Source organism: Python bivittatus, unplaced genomic scaffold (assembly GCF_059951505.1).
Source record: "Python bivittatus isolate LINGU-HERP-01145 unplaced genomic scaffold, Pbiv_v1 ctg000700_np1212, whole genome shotgun sequence".
In the NCBI taxonomy this organism is placed as follows: domain Eukaryota; kingdom Metazoa; phylum Chordata; class Lepidosauria; order Squamata; family Pythonidae; genus Python; species Python bivittatus.
This window is the reverse complement of record NW_028277098.1, coordinates 73,554,599-73,576,771: the sequence shown is the minus strand read 5'-3', so window position 1 is coordinate 73,576,771 and position 22,173 is coordinate 73,554,599. Positions and strand designations below refer to the sequence as shown.

Below are 22,173 nucleotides of genomic sequence, written 5' to 3'. Positions count from 1 at the left end.
TAATAAAGCACAATGATAACAATGAAGCCATATGTTATGATGTCATCATGGAAATGTCATTATTATTACATCTTTGTGCCAAATGTCTGACACAAGCATGTAAACTTTTGTATTTGCATAATGATGTCATCACACACATCTCTCCATCTGCCCTTCTTTTCACCACCCCCCACTGATGCCTATAATTCTCTGCTCTAGTACCCAGAATTCAGGAAAGGCAACTTCTGAAGAGCTGAAGGTGATTTCTAAAATGACCCATATCTGAATCATAAGTTTTCTCAGACCCTATGCCAGTAACCTAAGAAGCTAATTGTAATGGAAGGTTTGAGCCAGGAAGATAATAGAATGGAGGATCAAGGTTATCAGGAGGGAGGGGGAACATTCCAGAGCAAGCACTTTCTCAGTCCCCAGCAAGAGCGTGGGAAGAGTTTCAACTTTCTGGGTTGAAAAATTTAATAAGTAAAAATAAATAAACAAATAATAATAAAGAGGAAGAGGATGAGGCTAGCCCCTCCCTAGAGTCTCATGGGATATACCCACTAGTTGCTTTAGCATAGGTTGAGTCTGGCAAGATTGATGTCAGGTTTAGCCCAAGAACAACAATGAGGCAATCCAGTTCAGTCCAGTCCCTTTATTAGCTTGCACCTAATAGATAGAATCTCGCCAGACTAAACCTATGCTAAAGCAACTAGTAGATATACCCCGTGAGACTCTAGGGAGGGGCTAGCCTCATCCTCTTCCTACGATCTTGCTGAGGACTGAGAAAGCCCTGGCTCTGGAATGTTCCCCCTCCCTCCTGATAACCTTGATCCTCCATTCCATTATCTTCCTCGCTCAAGCCTTCCATTACACTAATCTCCCTAAAATCATCAAGATATATCTCAAAGAAGCAGTACTAATATAAATACAATTCTTCATGTTCATAAAAATCAGATACAGCATGGAACAGAATGATATTTTCTGTGGGACCCCTAAATGCTGCAATGGAGGATACTTCCATATATTATAAAGTTAAATATTGTGCCTTACCATCCTTGTTAACAGAAGTAACTTTCGCTGGATAAAAACGACAATCAGACCAGCAAGCCAACACCTGATCATTTATGTGAAATTCCTAGAAGAACAGAAAGCATTTATCATTCTAAGTTGTATAAAATAAATACAGGTAGTTCTTGCCTAACTACCACAATTAGGACCAGAATCTCACTTGCTGAGTAAAGTGATTGTTAAGTGAGACGCCCACATGACTGCTTCACTCAATAACAGCAATTCGGGCACTCCTGGTTGCGGCTGTTAAGTGATCTCCTGGGTCATTAGGTGGATGGAGCAAAAGAGCTGTCTGCTGAAGGATTTCAGCTCCGCGTGGAACTGAAATCCTTCTGGCAGGCAGCTCTTTGAGAGTGAAAGGGCTGCCTGCCAGGCAGTTTCAGCTCCACATGGAGTTGAAATCCTCCTGGCAGGCAGCCCTTATGCTCTCAAATGTTCCTAAAGTCCGCCAAAGGGTTTGCCCTCCCCTCAATGGACAGAGGGGAAATCCTTCATGGGGTTGGAGGAACAGAGCTCAAATCTTCAGGATCCACCATTCAGAGGATTCCCTCTGTCCCCTCCGCTTGCAACCTTCTCTGCATTGACTCTCTGGGGAAGCTGGCAGAGAAGATTGCAAATGGCAATCACATGATCCTGGGGCACTTGGCAACCAGTCATAAATGTGAGCCGGTTGCCAAGCACCCAAAATGCAGCCACGTGACCGGGGGGGAGGCGGCAGTGGGATATTTTACAGTGGCTGGAAGTGCTTTATGGGCTGTTGTTAAATGAATGGTTGTTAAGCAAGAACTACCTGTATGCTACTGCACTGTAATTTTAACAAAATAGTCTACTGTTACAGACTAATATTCTCAACAGCAAATGTGTCATTAATTACTTTCTATTCCATTATAAACATTCTATTCAGCTTATTATTAAGAAAATTATCACCGTAAGTAGCATCTATAACAAAGACTGTGCTCAATATAATTAAAGTGATCAAAATTAACGAACTGAAATGAAATGGCACAAATATTTGAGAACTGAATATTGCTACCCTCTATCCAGTTAACCAGATGTTAGCTAAATGAAATTATCTAGTAACTATAGTTTTGTTAAATTTTTTTTTAAAAAAAACGACTTTCAGCAGCAAAATGTTCTGCTATGAAGGAAGCCCTAACTGAAAGTCAATACATTTTATTCATCAGCTTTTCATTACAAGCTAGCCTTACTAATTGAAAGTCAATCGTTCTTTATTATACAATCTATATTTATAATTAAGCAGTAAAATCTGTGTTTAAGGTCAAAAGTTCTTCATTTTTTTCTTAGTTTATTTTCCTTTATGCTTTTATCTTGTTTGCTCAATAAAAAGCGAAACAGGCAATTATGTTAACTTCCTATAATTTCTAAATTATATAATTTCCCTGGAACTGTAATTCTGTTACTAGACCAATGTTTTTACTTACAGAAGATCCTTCTTCCTCATGCAATCCTTCCTTCCTTAACTGTATTTTTTCTAAAGGACGTAAATAAGGACTGTCCCAGCAAAACCATTCATCATAGCGGTGATTCCAGCGTTTAAAATGGATAAGCACCTTTCCTTCTTCATAATCAATTTCTTCAATGTGAGCTGGATACCTATATAAACAAAGTTAATGTAAAGTATTTTTTTGCCAAGTATATTTGAATAAAAATGAAAATATGCATTAAGTAGTGTTTCCTTACACTATTAACTGTAAGAGGTTTATCAATCTATGAAAATGTGAATTTTTTTCATCCTATTCATGACAATTTCTTCACATTATTCTGAAGAAATAAGGAACTGTTTTTCTTTTTCCAGTTCAAATCCTAGCAGACATGACAAAAACATATAATGTACAAATACAAAAACTGAGGCAACAATGATTGTTATTCATGCTTTTGCTGAACAGGCCTTAAATGTTTTATAATAGTTAACCTTTTCACAAATATCCTGGTGATGACATCAGCCCAGTTAGTGGCTTGGCAGGAAGAAGCATATACCATCAAGAACTGTGTGGACAACTTTTGGATGCCCAAGTGATAACTTAGTATGGAGTTGTTAAAAGTAACAAAATGGGTGGGACCATATATGTAGCTGGTGGGGTGAGTTTTAAGAGCTTCACTGTCTTTCATCTGTGATATATCTATTTTAGAATGTATACTATATTTTTTCATTTGTTTCTCACCTCAAATGGCAGGAAACTATGCTGTTAAATATCAGTAACCATGATCAAAAGTTGTTCCAGAGGTTGCAAAAGGAGAATTCAACCTGGCATTGTAGATTATCTACTGCTGCCTCAGAAAATTTTGGTTTTTCAAAATGATTGCAACAGGTAATCAATCCTCTTTGCACAATGTAATTAACTGGTACTGATGCTAAATCTTAAGCATGTTCTGATTTTAAAATTAAAAACAGGATGAACTGAAAAGTAACTTTCCAATGTTAGTTTGGTACTGATATTAAATCATGACATGTAAATCTTAATCCCAAATTTATATTAATTAAGGAATCTGCTAATAATGCAAAAATATGTGAACATTAAAATACGGATGGCATTCCTCAGACATATCTATTAAAGAAAATAACCAATTTTTCTGATTTGTCCTGAGCTGTTCTGGAGCTGGATTCTCTCTATGTTAATCATCTATGTTTGAAGCTGAGAAAACTTTCAGTATTTTCTCTTGCTTTCAGTCAGAAGACACAATCACTTCTGTTTAGAAAGTGTTTTATCAATTCTTCTTAGAATGCATTACTCTTCAGCAAAAATTAGTACAATGGACAGCATCGAGAGAAAGATCGCCAACAGAATGGCAATTTACCTTCCTAAAGTGCATTATTCATGATATTATGTTACTAGATTAGCAAATATCAAAATGGGAGTCAAATCTATTGTCACTGCATTATACACTAGATGGCAATTGCAACCACATCTATATTAAAATTTAGGATCATTCCCTTTACATAATTATGCTTCTTCCTATTTTCCTGCCAGATTTTCTCCTTCTCCTTGCCGTTAGAATTTTAAACAACTTGTTATCATATTTCAATGACATCTCAAATCCTCCAATACCCATTAATATCAGTAATATAACAAAAACTAAACATCCTCTATTCACTATGAATTAGAAATGCCAATTTACTTATGCTTTTCCCTTTTCTTTTTTCAATTACTACAATACTGTTCATGCAATGTTTTCCTAAAAGCTGCACTGGGTAACAAGAATAATTAACATTTCCGTTTTCCACTATGAAGTTTCATGCAGTTTCACATCTACTGTATACTCCATTCAATTTAATCTTTGAAGGACTATATTCCTTGTGTACTTAAAAGAAAACATTAATTTAAAATGAATTGTTATATGCAGCTTTTTCCTAACACAGCAAAGGACAATTCTAAACTCAATCAATATAAGCAATATAATAACATAAATTAATGGATTGAATACTTTCATTTTAAAAGGTACTTTAGATTCAAATATTTGAAGCATCTGATTACTTGAAACTGAATTGCTTAGATATATTTTTACATCTCATTACTTATTACTGTTGTTAATCAATTTGGAGGGACTGAGATCCAAGTATTTCAAAACAATTTCTTTGAAATAATCTCTTGATTATAGAAACATAGGTTTTTCTTATATATTTCTGCTCAGCAAATTTAAAAGTTTGTCAAAAAGCTAGTACTTCTTTTCTTGCAAACTATTTTGCTTTTACTTGTAAGATATTCAATTTACATGCAAAACAGAAAAAGCCCAGGATTTGTGTAACTTGATACTTGTAACAGCCTACCCTTTTTAAAAGAAATCCAATCCTATCCAATACTTGCCATGTACCATTGGGTCTAGAAAGGCATGATGCTGAAAATGATCAGGTTATGTCAATTATAGTTTGCCTAACAAACTGACATTTTCCTTCTAATAATTCATATTTACTTGTACATGTTATGTATTGAATTGTTTATTCAAAAGGCTTCTGTTTATAAGGCCTACAAAGAGAAAATACATATACATATAATTAACTGTTCAATATGATACTTACAAATATTTAGACCATTAAAAGATTAAACAGCAAGCAGAACTCCCTTACAAGAGAGTTACCTCAACATCTTCAAAAGTGGGGAAATCCATGCGTACAATGGTGTCAAACGTGCTTACCCAGGGCTTCCATAATTACATCAGAGCTCCCTAATGTATTAGGAACTCTTGCTTTCAGCTGATGACAAATGAAATAAGTTTAAAGCTTTATTCCATTATTATCTCAAGTGACCAAATTATTTTTTTGGAATTTGGAGGAAAAAAATGTGTTTGGTTCTATTCATTTTGCCAGGAATTATATGTTAGAAAGGAGACATTAGGATGTTTTCAAATAGTTTCCTACAATCATTCTAAATTCTGCTCAGTGCTTTTAACCATTTCATAACTGCTTAGACTTAGGCAGACAGCAAACTATATGAATCTATGATTAAATCATATGCTTATGGATACATCTATAAGCAAAATAGGGTCTTATCAAAACATGTTTCCATAGTTCATTGACATATGAAGAAGACAGTAAGATACAGAGAGAAATCTATCAAATCAGAATGAAATATATAGCTAATTTTAATGAACCAAGACTGGCTTCTACTACCCTACAGCTCTCAAACACTTGATTCACACTTTTCTAGTGCACGGCTTTTCTCCAGATGACAAGCCAAATAGCAATCTTTATATAACACAAACAAAATTCTGTTCCTACTCTTGCAATAATATTATTTATTAAGCAGTAACTTTAAGGAACAATATTAAATCACATTTTAAAGACAATATGGAAAAAAACCTCTATTAATCTGCCTCCTTTTAAAGCCTCTTCCACTTAGGCCCACAATTTGGATTTATTTTAGTCATTTGATAAAGATATCTCATTTCTAAGTACATGTAATAAAATATAAGTAAATAATTAAGTGCAACCAGTACCAGAATTTAATTGCTCTCCAAGTCTTACACTACTGCTGGCTGAAATATTTTCCCCAGAAGTTCTATTCATGCAAACTAGCATTCATGCAATGATGGGAAAGCAGGGTCATAGTTGCATGCCAAACCCATTCTGTCACACATTCTACATATGTGATCTTACCACATCATTTAGAACTGTGGCTGTTCAGATTTCTATATCATGCAAGGAAAGAAATCCATAGAAATGTCTCCCCTCTGAAGATCTCTAATACATCCTTACTCTCTGGTCCTGCAGTTCTAATGGTGTGAGGGCTAGGACATTTGAATTCCCTTAGATAATTCCCTCACCTTAAATAGTAACTGGGAAAGAGATTTGAAATAACAATTCAAAATTGTGAATTTGAATGCCACACTAATAAGTAGTCACACCAACTGTGCTCAAAACAACTATTCTGAACAGACGTATGTAAAATTGCACTGTATTAAAGAACAGCACACATTAAATTACTATATGGTTAAAAAAAAACCTATACAGTATGAACACTTTAGATCACAACAAATCTGATAGCAGGGAGTCAAACCGAACCCAAACTTTAAATAAATAAATGAACTGAGCACCTGATTGAAATAGTATTTCATAGTTCTGTTGTATCTGTGACAGAAGCTATGCTTTTATTTGTATTTGTCAAACACGGTCTTTTAAGTTTTCTAAAAATATCTGAAACAAATTTTTTTGTTATAATTTTTTTGTAAATCAAGTGGAATCTAATTTGGCATTTTTGCATTATTTCTTTAAAAATATGTATTATGCTTTACAAACACCACTTTTACTGTTCAAAAATTAGTATTTTTTAAACCAATAACTCAATTAAAAACTGAATATGAAATAACTTAAAAAAGAGCAAGATAAAAATGGTTTCACATAACAATATAAAGAAACAATCCTAAGAGTTTGAAAAAACAAGGATATTCTTAATTAGGGCTGTACAGTGGTTCAGATTTAGAAGTGATGCTTTGGAACATGGAATACATGGAATACATGAATACAGCACCTGCTACTCATTAAAGCAGCCATACCTATTTCTAGGATTGTGTCACTATAGCAAGACCAAAGTGAATCAGAAGCACACACATTCCTACTTGTAATAGGTTTTAAATATGTAAATGTAAAGCTTTACTTGAGAATTATTTTATCTTATTTGCAAATAGTGTAGCTTCTAAAATTGTTTTTTTTCTAAAAAATGGATATAATAAAAATTATTAACATATTAAAGAATATTCAGAATGCTTCTTTATAGGTATAATAAATATTCAGGGAGAATAAGCTGTTTGGAGCTGTCAAGTTGACTAGTACTAGAGTACTATTCATTCATATTATTACTACTTTAGGCAACAAGCCATTTTTTAAAGAAAAGGGAACATTAACTGTAGCAAACTATAACAACAAAACCTTTCCAGTGTAGATTTTTTCCCCTTCCAGTTGTCTGAACCAGTGTGGGAACAGAATATGGGAAAGAAAGTGAAGAATCTTAGTATAGTACAGCACTTGGGCTGATGCAAAAATACCCAACCTGGCTCAAACTCATACATATTATTTTTAATGGATTCTGTAGAAAAAGAAATCTGTTGTTATTTACTCTCAATGCACTATGATTTAATTAAAAGCCTTGATAATATCATTTCTTTCTATCAGTTTCTGCATGTCTCCAAACTGCAGCGGAATTTTCAATCTTCAGGTTTACAGCATAACTGGAGCTGCAAGGAAGAGGAGAGCAAAAAGATGCTCCACTACCTAAGTCTACATATATAATACTGAATGCACGCTTCCATCTCAACTTGAACAACCAGAAAGAGGACTTAGGAAGCTTTCATTTCTACTTGTTATTAAACCATTATTTAGAAATAGCAAGTTGTGATTAAACTATAACTGGCTTCTTTAAAATGAATTAGAACTCAGATTAACTACAGCTATAGAAAATGGAATAAACTGGCTTATAAAAATGGAGGTGAACTACTCCTGAGCCACATGGAAAAAATAAAGAGAATAAAGCAGATGAGTCTATGGGAAAGTTAAGACTCATTTACAACTCCTTAAATGTGTACAACCTGTGACATGCAGCCCCTCAATCCTTGACTACACCATCTGAAATCTCTTCCAAAAATTGTCAACAACTATAATTTTTAATATAACGAAAAGGGTAACATTATTAAAAACATGGAGAGCAATAATACTGACTGCATTTAATTAATTTATATTTAATTTAAAATACATTTATTTTTAACTTTGGTTCAGTCCATTTTATGAAGTATGGTTTTCAGCATGCTATGCAAAAGTGTCACATTTTGGAGAAAAAAGCTGCTCACCCTTGCACTAAAATAGTATGGAGCAAAAGTGTGCAAGTTTTCAGCAGCTGGGGTCTATGCTCATTGGCTACAGACCACAGTTGGATGGATGATGGTATCATTAAAGAGTGATGTACAGAACTGTGAAAAGGTTTTAGGCAGGTGTGAAAAAATGCTGTAAAGTAAGAATGCTTTCAAAACATATATATTGTAATTGTTTATGTTTATCAATTTACAAAATGCAAAGTGAGTGAACAGAAGAAAAATCTAAATCAAATCAGTGTTTGGTGTGACTACCCTTTGGCTTCAAACCAGCATCAATTCTTACACTTGCACACTTTGTACACTTGCACAAAGTCAGGGATCTTGTACGATTAGAGTCAGGTGTATGATTAACCAATTATACCAAAGCAGGTGTGAATGATCATCAATTTCATATCTAGGTTGAAACACAGGCATTAACTGAAACAGAAACAGCTGTGTAGGAGGCTTAAAACTGGGTGAGGGACAGCCAAACTCTGCTACTAAGGTGAGGTTGTGGAAGATAGTTTCATGTCACAGGTCATACACCATGGCAAGACTCAGCACAGCAACAAGACACAAGGGAGTTAGACTGCATCAGCAAGGTCTCTCCCAGGCAAAAATTGCAAAGCAGACTGGGGTTTCAAGATGTGCTGTTCAAGTTCTTTTGAAGAAGCACAAAGAAACGGGCAACAGTGAGGACTGTAGATGCAGTGGTCAGCCAAGGAAACTTAATGCATCAGACAAAAGACACATCATGCTTACTTCCCTTTCACATTGCAAGATGTCCATCAGCGCCATCAGCACAGAACTGGTGGAAACCAGTGGGACCCAGGTACACCCATCTACTGTCCGGAAAAGTCTGGCCAGAAGTGGCCTTCATGGAAGAATTGTGCCCAAAAAGCCATACCTCCAACATGGAAACAAGGCTAAGTGACTCAACTAGGCATGAAAACATAGGGACTGGGGTGTAGGAAAATGGCAGCAGGTGCTCTGGACTGATGAGTCCAAATTTGAAATATTTGGCTATAGCAGGAGGCAGTTTGTTCACCAAAGGGCTGGAGAGCAGTACAAGAATGAGTGTCTGCAGGCAACAGTGAAGCATGGTGGAGGTTCCTTGCAAGTTTGGGGCTGCATTTCTGCAAATGGAGTTGGAGAATTGGTCAGGATCAATGGTGTCCTCAAGGCTGAGAAATACAGGCAGATACTTCTTCATCATGCCATATCATCAGGGAGGCGTGTGATTGGCCCCAAATTTATTCTGCAGCAGGACAACAACTCCAAATGTACAGCCAGTGTCATTAAGAACTATCTTCAGCAGAAAGAAGAACAAGGAGTCCTGGAAGTGATGGTTTGGCCCCCCACAGAGCCCTGTTCTCAACATCATCGAGTCTGTCTGGGATTACATGAAGAGACAGAAGGATTTGAGGCAGCCTACATCCACAGGAGATCTGTGGTTAGTTCTCCAAGATGTTTGGAACAAACTACCTGCCAAGTTCCTTCAAAAACTGTGTGCAAGTGTACCTAGAAGAATTGATGTTGTTTTGAAGACAAAGGGTGGTCACACCAAATATTGATTTGATTTGGGTTTCTCTTCTGTTTGCTCACTTTGCATTTTGTAAATTGATAAACATAAACAATTACAATATATATTTTTGAAAGCATTCTTACTTTACAGCATTTTTTCACACCTGGCTAAAACTTTTGCACAGTATTGTAGCTTACTATACCTACTTCTTACCTTCCACTGCAAACCAACACACAATTTCATAAGTTTTATCCTACAACGCCATCTTGGGGAGATTCTGAGAGCCAACCATCCCTGATTTAGTGTGATGTTCAATTACAGCATTCTAATTAGTAATCGTGATATGTATGTAGTGCTTAAACCAGTTTCTCTCTAGCTCAGATATCCTGAAAGCTGTGTTTTAACAAATCCCAAAGCCTCTAAAACTAGATGTGCCATGGAACAGAAGGGAAGCAGTGAATATTGAAGCCCACTGCTCATTTTCACTCCAAGGCATCATTACATCTGAACCAAGCCATATTTTTTTAAAAAAATAATTTTCTCTTTTTACAATTTGACATAAATACCAACATAAACTTAGCTATTTTTGTTCAGTACATTATATTAAAGCTTGGACAAATGTCACTATGATACTAATTATTAAATCAGCATAATAAACATTTTTCTATTAAGAATTAGAATACAGCCAAGCAAGTTCAGGTATGTCAAATTACTTCCTTAAATTCAGTTACTGGACTGAAGCCAAACAAGCTTGGTAATAGCTCACAACCATATCTGAACTGGAACACTTGTTGGTTTGACTCCCTGTTTGCAACATGTGACAGCATCACAAAAATGTATCCAAGTTTTATCATGAAATAAGAAATACCAGTTTTTTAATCTGTCTCGGGCTTCCAACTGGGCTCCCACTTCAAAGCTGATACCTCTTCTGTTTGGTGGATGTTTTCTCATTTTGTTATAAGCCGTTGCTTTTATTCCCCTGAAAAATGCAATTAAAAATCAATCACCAGAACCGGAGTCATCTTATTTTTGATAAACTGTCTGACTAGTTAAAATAATTCACACTCCATGTTTCAAGTAAAAAAAAAAAATTCTGTAGCATATATGTTGAAAGAAGCACATGTTAATATATGGTCTTCTCAAGGTAAAGACTATATTTGTAAAGTCTTTATCTCAAATCTTAATAAAACTGGACTATGACAGCCCGTGTCAAACAAACAGATGTATTATACAGACAGTGTCCTCTCAAGAGTTGCATCTCCTGAGTTGCATCTCCTATGTGTGTGAATCAAGTTAAATGCAGACTGTATAGAATTACATTATCCTGTGTAAGTAATTTTTTGGCTTCTACTTTTTATTACAGCATTACCTGTGAATGAGTTTCTTCAAATTCTATACCACTCATGTGAAGACAATTTACTATGCTGTTACTACAAAACAATCCTGTGTATCTTTTACTTGTTCCATGTATTATCTTTCTGCCTGCTTTATCTCTGTGCAGCTGCAAGGACTGAGCATAAATAATAGCACAGATAAAGAATATCTACCACATGGAATAGCTGTTATATGTAATAGGTAACTATTTCAAATGGCTTCCATTCAGCAGCTGCATATAATATTGTTATAATTTGCAATATAGACATGTGATAGAGAATTATAATTTATAAAGTACAGCATAACTTCTCAATACTCTGTGGCATTCTAGGTGAAAACTTAATAAGCTAAAGCCATTACTGAGCTTTAATATGCTTTGAAGTATACATTAAACATTGGTATGTGTTTGCATTTAAAATTAGACCGGCAATGAGTAAGATCTGCAGGACCAGATTGGGGACAGATTGTCTTCAAGAAAATCTATATAGTCAACACTGACTTGATGGCACATAATCAATAATCAATGTGCTTTTTCCACTGCATTTGTATTTTTTGCCACTAGTTTTACTGATACAATTCTATTTAAGTAATCCAATGGTCAACAAACTATCTGAGCAACAGATTTCAACTAGTGAATTTTGGCCAAAACTTCTAAATAATTAGGATATTCATAGTGTTAATTTGGGGCATGAAATGGCTTACTAAATGTAAGACTTCAAACACTGTAACACTCAGCGTGTTATGTTTTATTTACTACAATGGAACTCACTTGTTTAAAGGTTTGCATGCTTTTCTCAAGGAATATTTAATTATCCCTATAGTTTTGTCAGCTTTACAATTCTTAATTTTATGTACAGCTCAAGTTATAAAATAACTTTAAAATGCTGCTCTAAATATTATAAACTAAGCCCCTGACCAGAATTTGATAATTTCTAATATGAACTAATAAAACTACAAATTGAAACAGCTTCATATCAGTACAAATTCCTTGATGGAAATATTATACAACAAGCTTTACCTGCCATAAATCTTTTCTATATAGTGCAATACTACTGGTTTCAACATAACCACAAGTAAATTGGATAACGATTAAAACTTGCAGTTTTATAAAGAGCACAATACTTCTACTACTACTGCTATAGATCAGCACCTACAATGGCAGCCCCCATCCTTCTTCTCCAACTTGAAGTTGTAGGAGCAGGGATTTTCTCTAGGATTATGCTTCATGCCCTTCTGAGATTCCATGGAAAAGCCAGAGGCCTTGTTATCATGCTCATCAGATAGAACTTTTACCACATGCAACACAATTATCCCTGCTAGTGCAGACATTCTAACAAAAGCGGAGCAATGGAATTATTTCCTCTTTTAAACACACTGTAAATATTATTCTTCTTACTATTCTCCCCAGAAAACAAATTACCTAGGGTTTTAAAAGCTAAAATTCAGCCTGAAGTAATCCTTGCTCTGTCCTTGAGAAAGAAAATTGCCTTCTATTTCTAAACAACTGTACAATTAAAGCTTGACTTCCATAAACTTTTCTTTTTCCAAATGGTCTTGTTTCCATGACATGCTAAGCTATACCAAGGTTAAGTTTAGCATGCTGTTCAAACCCAATCCAGAGTGAAATTAGTGTTAAGTCTCTCTATCTTAACCATAAACTGGTACCATGGCTTGCAGTAAGCTCACTTACCTCAGCCATGGCTCTGAATGCCACTGTAGAAATAGCTGCCAGGGAGACAGTATCACCTCACCAGAGGAGTGTAACAGACCATAGGCCCATATAAGCATTCAAACTGAATGGATGAAAAAACATGAAAGAGCATCTGTGCAAACTGTTATAAATAAATAAACAAGCAAATACATGGGACAGTGTTTAATGTTGATAGTGTGTACAGAATATAGTATACTAAAGTATCTTAACTTTTTAACTTTCCTCCCTGATGCTGCTACAAAAGTATTTTTTCACAGTTGAGTGAGAAAACAAGTTAACAAGTACATTAAAAACTACATAACAGACTACATAAATGTTCAGATCATATATTCCTAATAACATGCATGCTATGAATAATTTAACCCTACACATTAGACCATCATTTAGCACACACAGTTCTCTACCAAACATAATATCTCATTACAACAAAAACTATTAAATACCACTGAGTATATGCCTTCAATCTTTCCTCTAAGAATCTCTACCCAATAAATTCTTAATAATATTGAAAATGTTATAATTTTCAAGAGCATCTTATTTTCTTTATTGTATCAGAGGCATGAAGCGTAAATTTCAGTCACTGAAGCAAGTACCGTATTTTTCCGTGAATAAGACGCCCCCATGTATAAGACGCTCCCCACTTTTCCAACCCCAAATTAAGAAATTAATATTTTAAAGATAAAGCAGAACACATTTTTATTTAGTAATTAGGTAACATTTACACGATACACTCAGTGGGAGGAGATCCAAACTGTCTCTCTGCAGCTCTATTTCCATGCTCTTTTGCATAACCGATTACATTCAGTTTGAATTTTGCATTCGCTTATTTTTTTTATTTTCTGACATCTTTATGGGCTTAGAATGCTCTGACATTACCGGTCCCTGTCGCATCTGCGCACTGCCTACACGCTCTCCACCTCCAACGGGATGTGTTCCAATTGGTTTGTTCAGTATCAGCTGATATCAGTTACATAAGGCTCATGATTGGAGGAAGCCTGTTTGCAGAGACAAAGTATGGGCAGTTTTGCAACCGCACAGTTCTCTCCTCGGCTTACTTCCTTGCATAAGACGACCTTCAATTTTTAGTGTAACGATTTTAGAAAAAAGTATTGTCTTATACACGGAAAAATATGGTAATCATTCTGGGAATTTTTAAAATCAAGATCAGCACTTACTGGTAAACACATCTTAATATCTCTCCTGACATTGATTTTGCCAAACAAATCAGCTGTTACATCTTCAGTAAAAGGATACATAGATACATACATATTTCCTAGACTTCATCCAACAGGGCAGGCAGTGGGCACTGAAAAGAGAGAGAGATTGCTCTTCAATAACCACTGCCTGCCCTGCTGGATGGAGTCTAGAAAAGAAATGAGCAAAAAAAAAAAAAAAAAAAAGCCAAAAGCCAAAAGCCAAAAGCCCAGTCCAGCAGTGTAGCACAGAGGCATTTTGGTGTGCTGCTGCTCAGAGGCTGCTTTTGGCTTTTTTTCCCCTTCGCATGAAACAAAAGCCCAACCCAGCCCTGCCCAGGAGCTTTCTGCAAAGGAGCGTTTTGGTGCACTGCACTCCAGGAGCTTTTTGGAGCAAGGAGATGGAAAAGGTCAGCTGAGTCGGCAAGGGTCTCAGAATGCAGGGTTGTGAGGGCAACTGCAGCTGGGCCTGGACTAGGGAAGCTGCACTTCCCAGGGTGTGGCAAGCAGCACCAGAGCTGCACAGTTCTCGGGCTGCTTGCAGCTCTGCAAGGCAGGATGCAAAGCACAGAATGGCCAGGAGGGCAGAGATGGGGGGGGGGAGACAGGAGGGTGGGGGGAGTTGGAAGCAGTCCTTTACCTCACTGAGGCTTGGAGCTGGGAGGGGCCAAGCCCAGAATGGCTTGGCTTGGCGTGGGTACTCTCTTAATGACCCATGATTCTTGGTTAACAACGGCAACCAGGACTGCCGGGATTGCAGTCGCTAAGTGATGCTGTCATGTAATGTCTCGTTTTACAACCACATTGCTTAGCAATGGAAATTCCAGTCCCAATTGTGGTCATAAGTTGAGGACAACTTGTAGCATATTCTTTGTGATCAATGCTTATCAGTTATTTTTATTGCTATATCAATCAGAAAAAAGCTATGTACAGTATTTTAATAATTTCTGAATATTCTAAAATACTGTGAATATAAATATGTATGTGGAGAATATATGAATGTGGAGATAACTGCCTTATGGTAAGGGAAGCTTATGTTTAGAATTCTACAGTTTTATAATGCAGACAAGCACTTGATAGAGTAGCCATGAAGACTTTGGAAAACACATTCAGTTGTGATATGTCTATACCTTAAAAGATCAGATGGTGCAGGCAATGGCTTTCCCTGTGACTCTCTATGAGAGAGTAAGTTGGGCTTTCAAGAAGGACAAGAGGCACTGATGCTTTTGAACGCTGGGTGTTGCAGAAGATTCCTGAGAATACAATGAATGGCCAAGAAAATGTACGAATAGATCACAGAACAAATCAATCCAGAGTTCTCACTTGAGGTACAAATGACCAGGCTCAAATTATCATATACTGGATAATTTGCGAAGACTTAGCTCTCAAGAGGTCTGTAATGCTGGGAAAGGTCGAAGGTGGAAAGAAAAAAGAGGATGACCAGCAACATGGTGGATGGACTCAATTATAGCACCAACAGGTGCAGCTAAAAGATCAAGTTGGGGACAGATCATCTGGAGAAAATCTATCTATATGGTCACTAAGAGCTGACACCAACTTGATGGCACATAATCAATTACTTATAGGCACAATTAAAATGAAAAGACGACTTTGTTTATGGTTCTAAAACACATGTTCTGCAGCTGAATTTGAATACAATATCTTTATATATTATTCTAAATGTATATTGCATTTTTTCACTGTTATATTGATAATCCTCAGAAAAAGCTTACTCAATTGCTATTTCAAAATTATTTTTATTAACATGGAGGGAAGGGTGTGAACTAGAGAAATTTTCTCAAAAGACTACTTTTCAGGCGAAAATAATATACAATTCTGCAGGTTTTGTACTGGCCAGATGTTTATATAATACTAGGTTTAGTGTGCTTTCGTGTTTCACTGTGGTAAGTGAATGACTGACTCCACTACAGGAACAAATATGGTTTACTTCTGGCAACAAACTGCATCAGTTACATATTAAGTTAGCTAAGAACTCATGAGTTGTTTTAAATTCAGCTTCACCTTATTATTCTTTTTTTTCCTCCAAAATCTCTTGTTAATCTACAGGGCAGCCAAAAAAGGCATTCTTCCTTAGGTTAAAATGTATTTTCTTTCCTTTTCTCCCTAAATTTTCATTCATCCTGGCAACATTTTTCTGAAGGTTGTTTCTATTTTTTTCAAGCTTCCAAAGTATTGAAAAATGGATTTAAGATAGCAGATACTCATTTCTTAGTGATACAGAAGGTCAGAATTACCCTGATAGGTAATCCAATGATAACTGAATTTGTATGTCCCAAACATTATTTTAATTCTTAAAATTAATTAACTACCTTAACTGAAAGACATCAGTGTTTCAAATCAAGTACATATGAACCTCCATTGTGTTTTTGCTTACAGCATATGGTTTGCTAACTCCACTTTATTATTTATGTGAAAATTAAGAGAAAATTATTTGCCATACAAGCAGTCCTCTCTTAATGACCACTCACTCAGTGACCATTCGAATTTATGATGGTGCTGAAGGAGTGATTAGGGTTAGGGTCCTTGTGCCCCACAGTTATATGATCACAATCCAGGCACTCAGCAACTGGCTTGCAATTATGATGTTGCAGCATCCCACGGTCACATGATCAGCATTAACCAACTTCACTGCCAGCTTCCAATAAGCAAAGTCAATGAGGAAGCTGGCAGGTGGTCACAAATGGCGACCATGTGACATGGCGCTTAACAATGCCACAGGATTTGCTTAACAGTGGCAACCAGAAGTGCCAGAACTGGCATTGCTAAGTAGCATGGTCACATTGACATCACACTTTATGACCATATCCCTTAGTGAAGGAAGTTCTGGTCCTAATTACCATTGTTAAGTGAGGACTACCTGTATTATGAAACCAAGTAACAGGCAATGGAACTAGAAGTGTTTGAAACAGAATTTTTGGAAGAATAATTATTTTAAATTCAGGTCTTCTACTAGCAACAGTAGATTGGTTTAATCATGTGCAGAAGAAGATCATCAATGCATTTAGCTCATACCAATCCTTTACAGGAATTGTTCCTAAATCTCTAAACTGGCTTTACAGATACTTGAGGAATGGTATAAATCTTCCTTACTAAAAATCAACAAATCTATTCAATATTACACAAAAATATTATGCATACTGGGTTTCTTTAAAAATCTTCATTGACTCTGGGATCTGAATTTAATGAATCTCAGAAGAAATTTCTGTGATGTAAAAGTCCTTTTAAAAATATAAAGTCATCAAATATTGATCCTGAAAATCATTCACAAGTGCCACTAAAATTATATTACATAAATTTTAACTCTCAAGATTAGATTGGTGGGATTATAAAATACTTAATATCATTTCTGATGGAAATGCTAATTATCCATTCCTTTTAGTCAAAGATTTTGAAGAAATTGGTGAAATTACCCAATAAACTTTCATAGGACTCCTGTTACTGGCCATGTTGCTTAAGGCATTTAAATTGTTACAACATAAGAAATATATTCAAATCAAGATCTTATCTCAAGAAACTTGAAGACTGAAGTACATCTTTCTTTGGTCCACTTTAGTCCACTGTATATAAAAAATTGGGAAACTGCCTTTAGTTGAAACATTAAAATTTTTTTAAAACCCTTCAATTACAGATAAGTTTATTTAAATTTGATAACTATTCTTTATATTAACAATGTTGTCCTAACAGATTATTTCAGGTTGTTCAAATGTTCTTAATAAAAATATTGAGAATGGATGTTTAAAATCTTTGCATTTCTTCCCAATATTACATATATATTCATATATATGTTTATTTCCAATGTTTTCTTTCATCTTAGTTTTTAACTCAGTATTTTTAAAAATGTTTGTCTTGATGTCTTGTTTGTTTAATTGAAAAAAAATAGAAAATATATTTTCAGAAAGACATTATTTTGAATTTTGGGTTTCTGGCTAATTTCTCACATTCAGCATGGCCAAACTAGAAATGTGTATTTTAAACAATTAATTAATAGCTTCTCTTACATTCTATACTTTAGTTTAGATAAGGGTATGCCAAGCTAAATTCAAAAGTGGTTGAGGCTAGGACAAAAGCTAAACCATATTTAAATTACCATTTTTTTTTTATTTATATGGCTGTCCATCTCAAATTCATGACTCTGGATTTATAAATCATGTAACAATAAAAAACGACATACACATAATCAGCAGTCAAAATAAAAACAGAACAAAACAGTAACAAAAATCAGTTGTATTTAATAATTTTGCCCTTCTCTTGTATTAAGAACTGGGCAGGAAGTTTTCAGAGCCATACACAGCTTGTGCAGTTCTGGCCTGGACCAACAGGGGTCAGTCTGTAGCAATGGTAGTACAGGTGTCATGATTGCAGTAGACACATAGCACAGCGAGGGGCAGCACAAAGTTCTGTGCTACAATCTTTTTCTTGGGTAAGCAGCTTGAAATAAAACCACTCTTTGGTAAGAACTGTACATATAAGGTAGCATGTGCTACAGGGGAAGTATTATTATACTCTAGAATAAACTAGCAATACTTTTTCAAAATTTTGATTACCACTGAATTAGACAAAGTAATGAAGAAATATCATTATATAAATGTATTTATTATTTAATTAGTTTTCAGAAAAACCAAAGTCAAAACTTCCAAAGAATTTATTGTATTAATATCCATTGCCAACAAAAAAAAAGTTCCTTTGTTTTATGTTAAAGTCTTTCAGATTGCACTGTTGCCCTACCATTACTTCATGTTTGATGTATGAAAGATCTAGTTATAATGAAATACCATTAATAAAAATAGAAAAGTAAACAATTTCTAAATTGTTTACATCCAATTATTTTGATCTCCCAACATCTCTGGGTAACTTCCAGAAACTTGGAAGGTGAATTACTCTGATCCCACTAAGAATGATAAAGTGCAAAATGAGAAAACAAGTCTAGTTGATTTCTTTGGCAGATCAACTAAGCCCAATTCTGTGAAAAACAAACAAGCTATCAAGATTTCTAGGTAAAGAAACAGGAATATTTATTCCCCGTTGGTCTCCCATCAGGGTAGATTTCTTTTTAAAAAATCCTGGAATAGCATGCAGACATTCAGTAAATTCAAAAAAGCTTACAATGTCTATGGTCTATACAACCATTAAGAGGACTGACCTTCTCAAACAATATGAACCCTGAGGGTAAGCAATTAGCAAAAAGTAATGTTATATAACTGCAACACCCATTATGTCTGTCAAGTTAATAATATGCGCTCCCAAGTCCCAGCGATTCATCAGCGTTATTCATTATCCTAACAGTTAATTTCGGAGAAGCAATTTTAAAACATGTCACTACACAGCGATGCCAATTATTGCGACCACTAGAAGGCTATTTTTGAAAAACGTTATCTAGAGGCGGTCCCTGAAATCAGGAGACTGAATGAAAAGCAACCACGCGCGCCAAGGCTGTCATACGTAAGTATAACTTCATGCTATTTAGAAATCAACGCAACGTTGCGGCCCAATTGAAACCAAACATTGTGATTTAAAAGACTAATGCAGCACCTCCGGCGATCAAGGTCACAAGTATTGGCATCCCAGAAAAACAGCACTTTTTTACCTAGGAAGGAGCGCGCTTATGCCTTGGGACTCTGCCGCGGACGGGGGGCGGACAGCGTCCCTGGCCTCCGATTTAGGGAGGAAAGGCGGAAAGCGTGGTGCGGAGAAGAGGCGGCCGGCAACACCCACCACTTCCCAGCACAAGAGTCAGGAACTCGCGAGGCCTCCGCTCGCCAAGCCCACGCGGACGCTACGAGCCAGAGGGCCGGTACACCAGGCCCAGGGCCAGCCCCCTAAGAAAGGTTTCAGAGAACCCGGGAGCTCAGGAGCCATTCGCCTACACGGTGCGTCCTTGGCCTCCACACTGAGGAAAGAGCAGCCACCCAAGCCCCGGGAGTCTCCCACAGCCCCGGCCGGTCCCCGCCCCTCTCTGCCTTTGTGAGGCCGCGGCGAGAGCCCTCGGTGTCCACTGCCGGGCTTCCTTCCGCTGCCTTCTGTTGGGAGTTACCCAAGAAGCGCCATATTCTTACCAGGTGCTTCGTAAGGAAAAAGGCGTGAGCGAAGGAGCTGATTCTTCACGCGAGGTCCGGTCACGGAAACCAAACAACCGCCGCCGACGACACAGCAGTGCCACAAAATGGCCGCCACGGCTGCAGTGCCGCTAGTCCGATCACCGTGAGGGGAAGGAGGGAGGGTCTTCAGTGGGAGGGGCGAATCGGGGGCGTGGCTTCTCCTGTCGGGCAGGAGCTTGGGTCGCGCAGCTTCTAGGGTGGCGTCGCTCACAATTTCATTCGGAACCTTCTTGGTGGATAAAACGAGATTGCTGATTCCGCTCTGTAGCTGTCACTGGACCCCGAGGGTGTTGCAGATATTCAGAAACAGTAACGCTCGGCTGACTAGCCGTCTTTATTCACAAGCGCCACGCTGCCGCTGAATCCAATATACAAAGCGCTGTCTTAACGGACGGAACAGAGACCGTTTCTTCCGAAAATTATGCCGTATTTAAGCCTGCAAAGAAAGAAACCGGAAAAGAGGACATTGCTCTGTAATATGAAATCATGTGTTCGGAGTGCAGGTTTGGCTCTTGGCGTCTTTGGCTAAAACAGTCTCGGGTAACCAGGTTCGGAACGACTCCGCCCTGAGGCGTTATGTCAGTGGAGGAAATCCTGTGCTGCAAATGAACCTCACGCATGGAAGTTTCATAGGATCACATTTTCCCCTACTGTAAGGATTGTCAAAGATGACAGGATGGATTAAGCCTTACGTATACACTTTCTTTTCATGACATCCTATATCAATATATTTTCTTTCTTCATTGAAATCAAAAGCCCATTCACTGGGGTTCTGGAAGAAATTCGAAATACTGGAAAAATTCTTTGGATACTCTTTTGACTGTTCCATATAACACTAAACCACGAACTAATCAACATATTTATTGAAGATATTGCTACTATTCTTCACGTGTGAAGCCCCATGCAGTTGCCCTTCCCACTATAATTAACAGCTAATGACACTACTTTGTCAAAGCTACTTGTACATAAATGTTATTTTTATTCTCATTAGGTCCTCCACTCGTTATATAATGCCAGAGGCATTCATTCTGGCTCAGAAATCTGCAGCGGTTTAGAAACAGGGCATTAAATGGCAATTTTGAGACATGTGCTTCATTGAAATTTGCAGTACAAATTAAAACACTTTTTAAAGTATATGATTTTATATTTTTAGCCCACTTCCCAAAACAAGCTCAAAGCATTCACTAATCAAACCTGGTATCAAAATCTGAAGTTGGAGATCATGTGTTTTAAGTCCTTAACCAGTGCCTGGAGGCTGTAAGGATCCTGATGGGGCAAAACAAGCTCAGATTAAATTCTTCCAAGATGGAGCTGCTTGTCAGTAAACATCCGGGAAATCCCATAACCACAGTCCTGTATTTACTCATAATGGAGTCATATTCCCCTGAAAAAGATGGTTCATGACTTGGATTCTTGGCTCCTGCTGAAACAGACGGAAGGTGTAGCCAGGGGATTGTCCAGCTTTGACTTGTTACCACCCTACCTTGACCAGGATGTGTTGGCAACAGTTACTCAATCACCACCTGATTAGACCCTGTATGTGGGGGTGCCCTTCGAGATGGCCTGGAAACTCCAATTGGTACAGAAACCAGTGTCAGAATTACTGATAGGGCTACCCTATCAGTGTAGGATACTAGCAATTTTGGAGTTGCTGAATTGGCTCCAGTACTCTTCCAAGACCAGTTCAAAGTGCTAGTCATTACCCTTAAAGCCCTTCAGAATGCAGGACTGAGCTATATCAGACAATGCTTTGCCAAGAGAAAATCTGCTCAGACATTTAGAGAGTCTGTTGAGGGTCCCGCTCCTTGAAGATTTGTGAGGGACAGCCAAGCAACAGGTTTTCGCAGTAGTGGCTTCCACTATACTACCCTCAGAAGTATGGGTGACCCAAACAATTTAAACTGCTAC

At 36.9% G+C, this 22,173-nt stretch overlaps 1 protein-coding gene across 8 annotated transcripts in view; it reads right to left on the bottom strand.

Annotated features, from left to right (window-relative positions):
- PHF20 (PHD finger protein 20) overlaps window positions 1–20,381 on the bottom strand; it is a 46,495-nt gene extending 26,114 nt beyond the window's left edge. For 5 of the 8 annotated variants that reach the window (XM_088128504.1, XM_088128507.1, XM_088128506.1 and 2 more), the window contains exons 1-5: window positions 20,224–20,381; window positions 12,936–13,038; window positions 10,740–10,850; window positions 2,490–2,661; window positions 1,030–1,114 (exon numbers count right to left, since the gene is read on the bottom strand). In XM_088128504.1, coding sequence (XP_087984630.1) covers window positions 1,030–1,114; window positions 2,490–2,661; window positions 10,740–10,850; window positions 12,936–13,033 — 466 coding nt within the window. In that variant the 5' untranslated portion in view covers window positions 13,034–13,038; window positions 20,224–20,381. Of the gene's footprint in view, window positions 1–1,029; window positions 1,115–2,489; window positions 2,662–5,142; window positions 5,258–10,739; window positions 10,851–12,935; window positions 13,039–15,279; window positions 15,403–20,223 lie in introns of those variants that run through there. The other 3 variants (XM_088128505.1, XM_088128508.1, XM_088128509.1) reach the window with 3 other exon arrangements.
- Window positions 20,382–22,173: the final 1,792 nt, after the last annotated feature.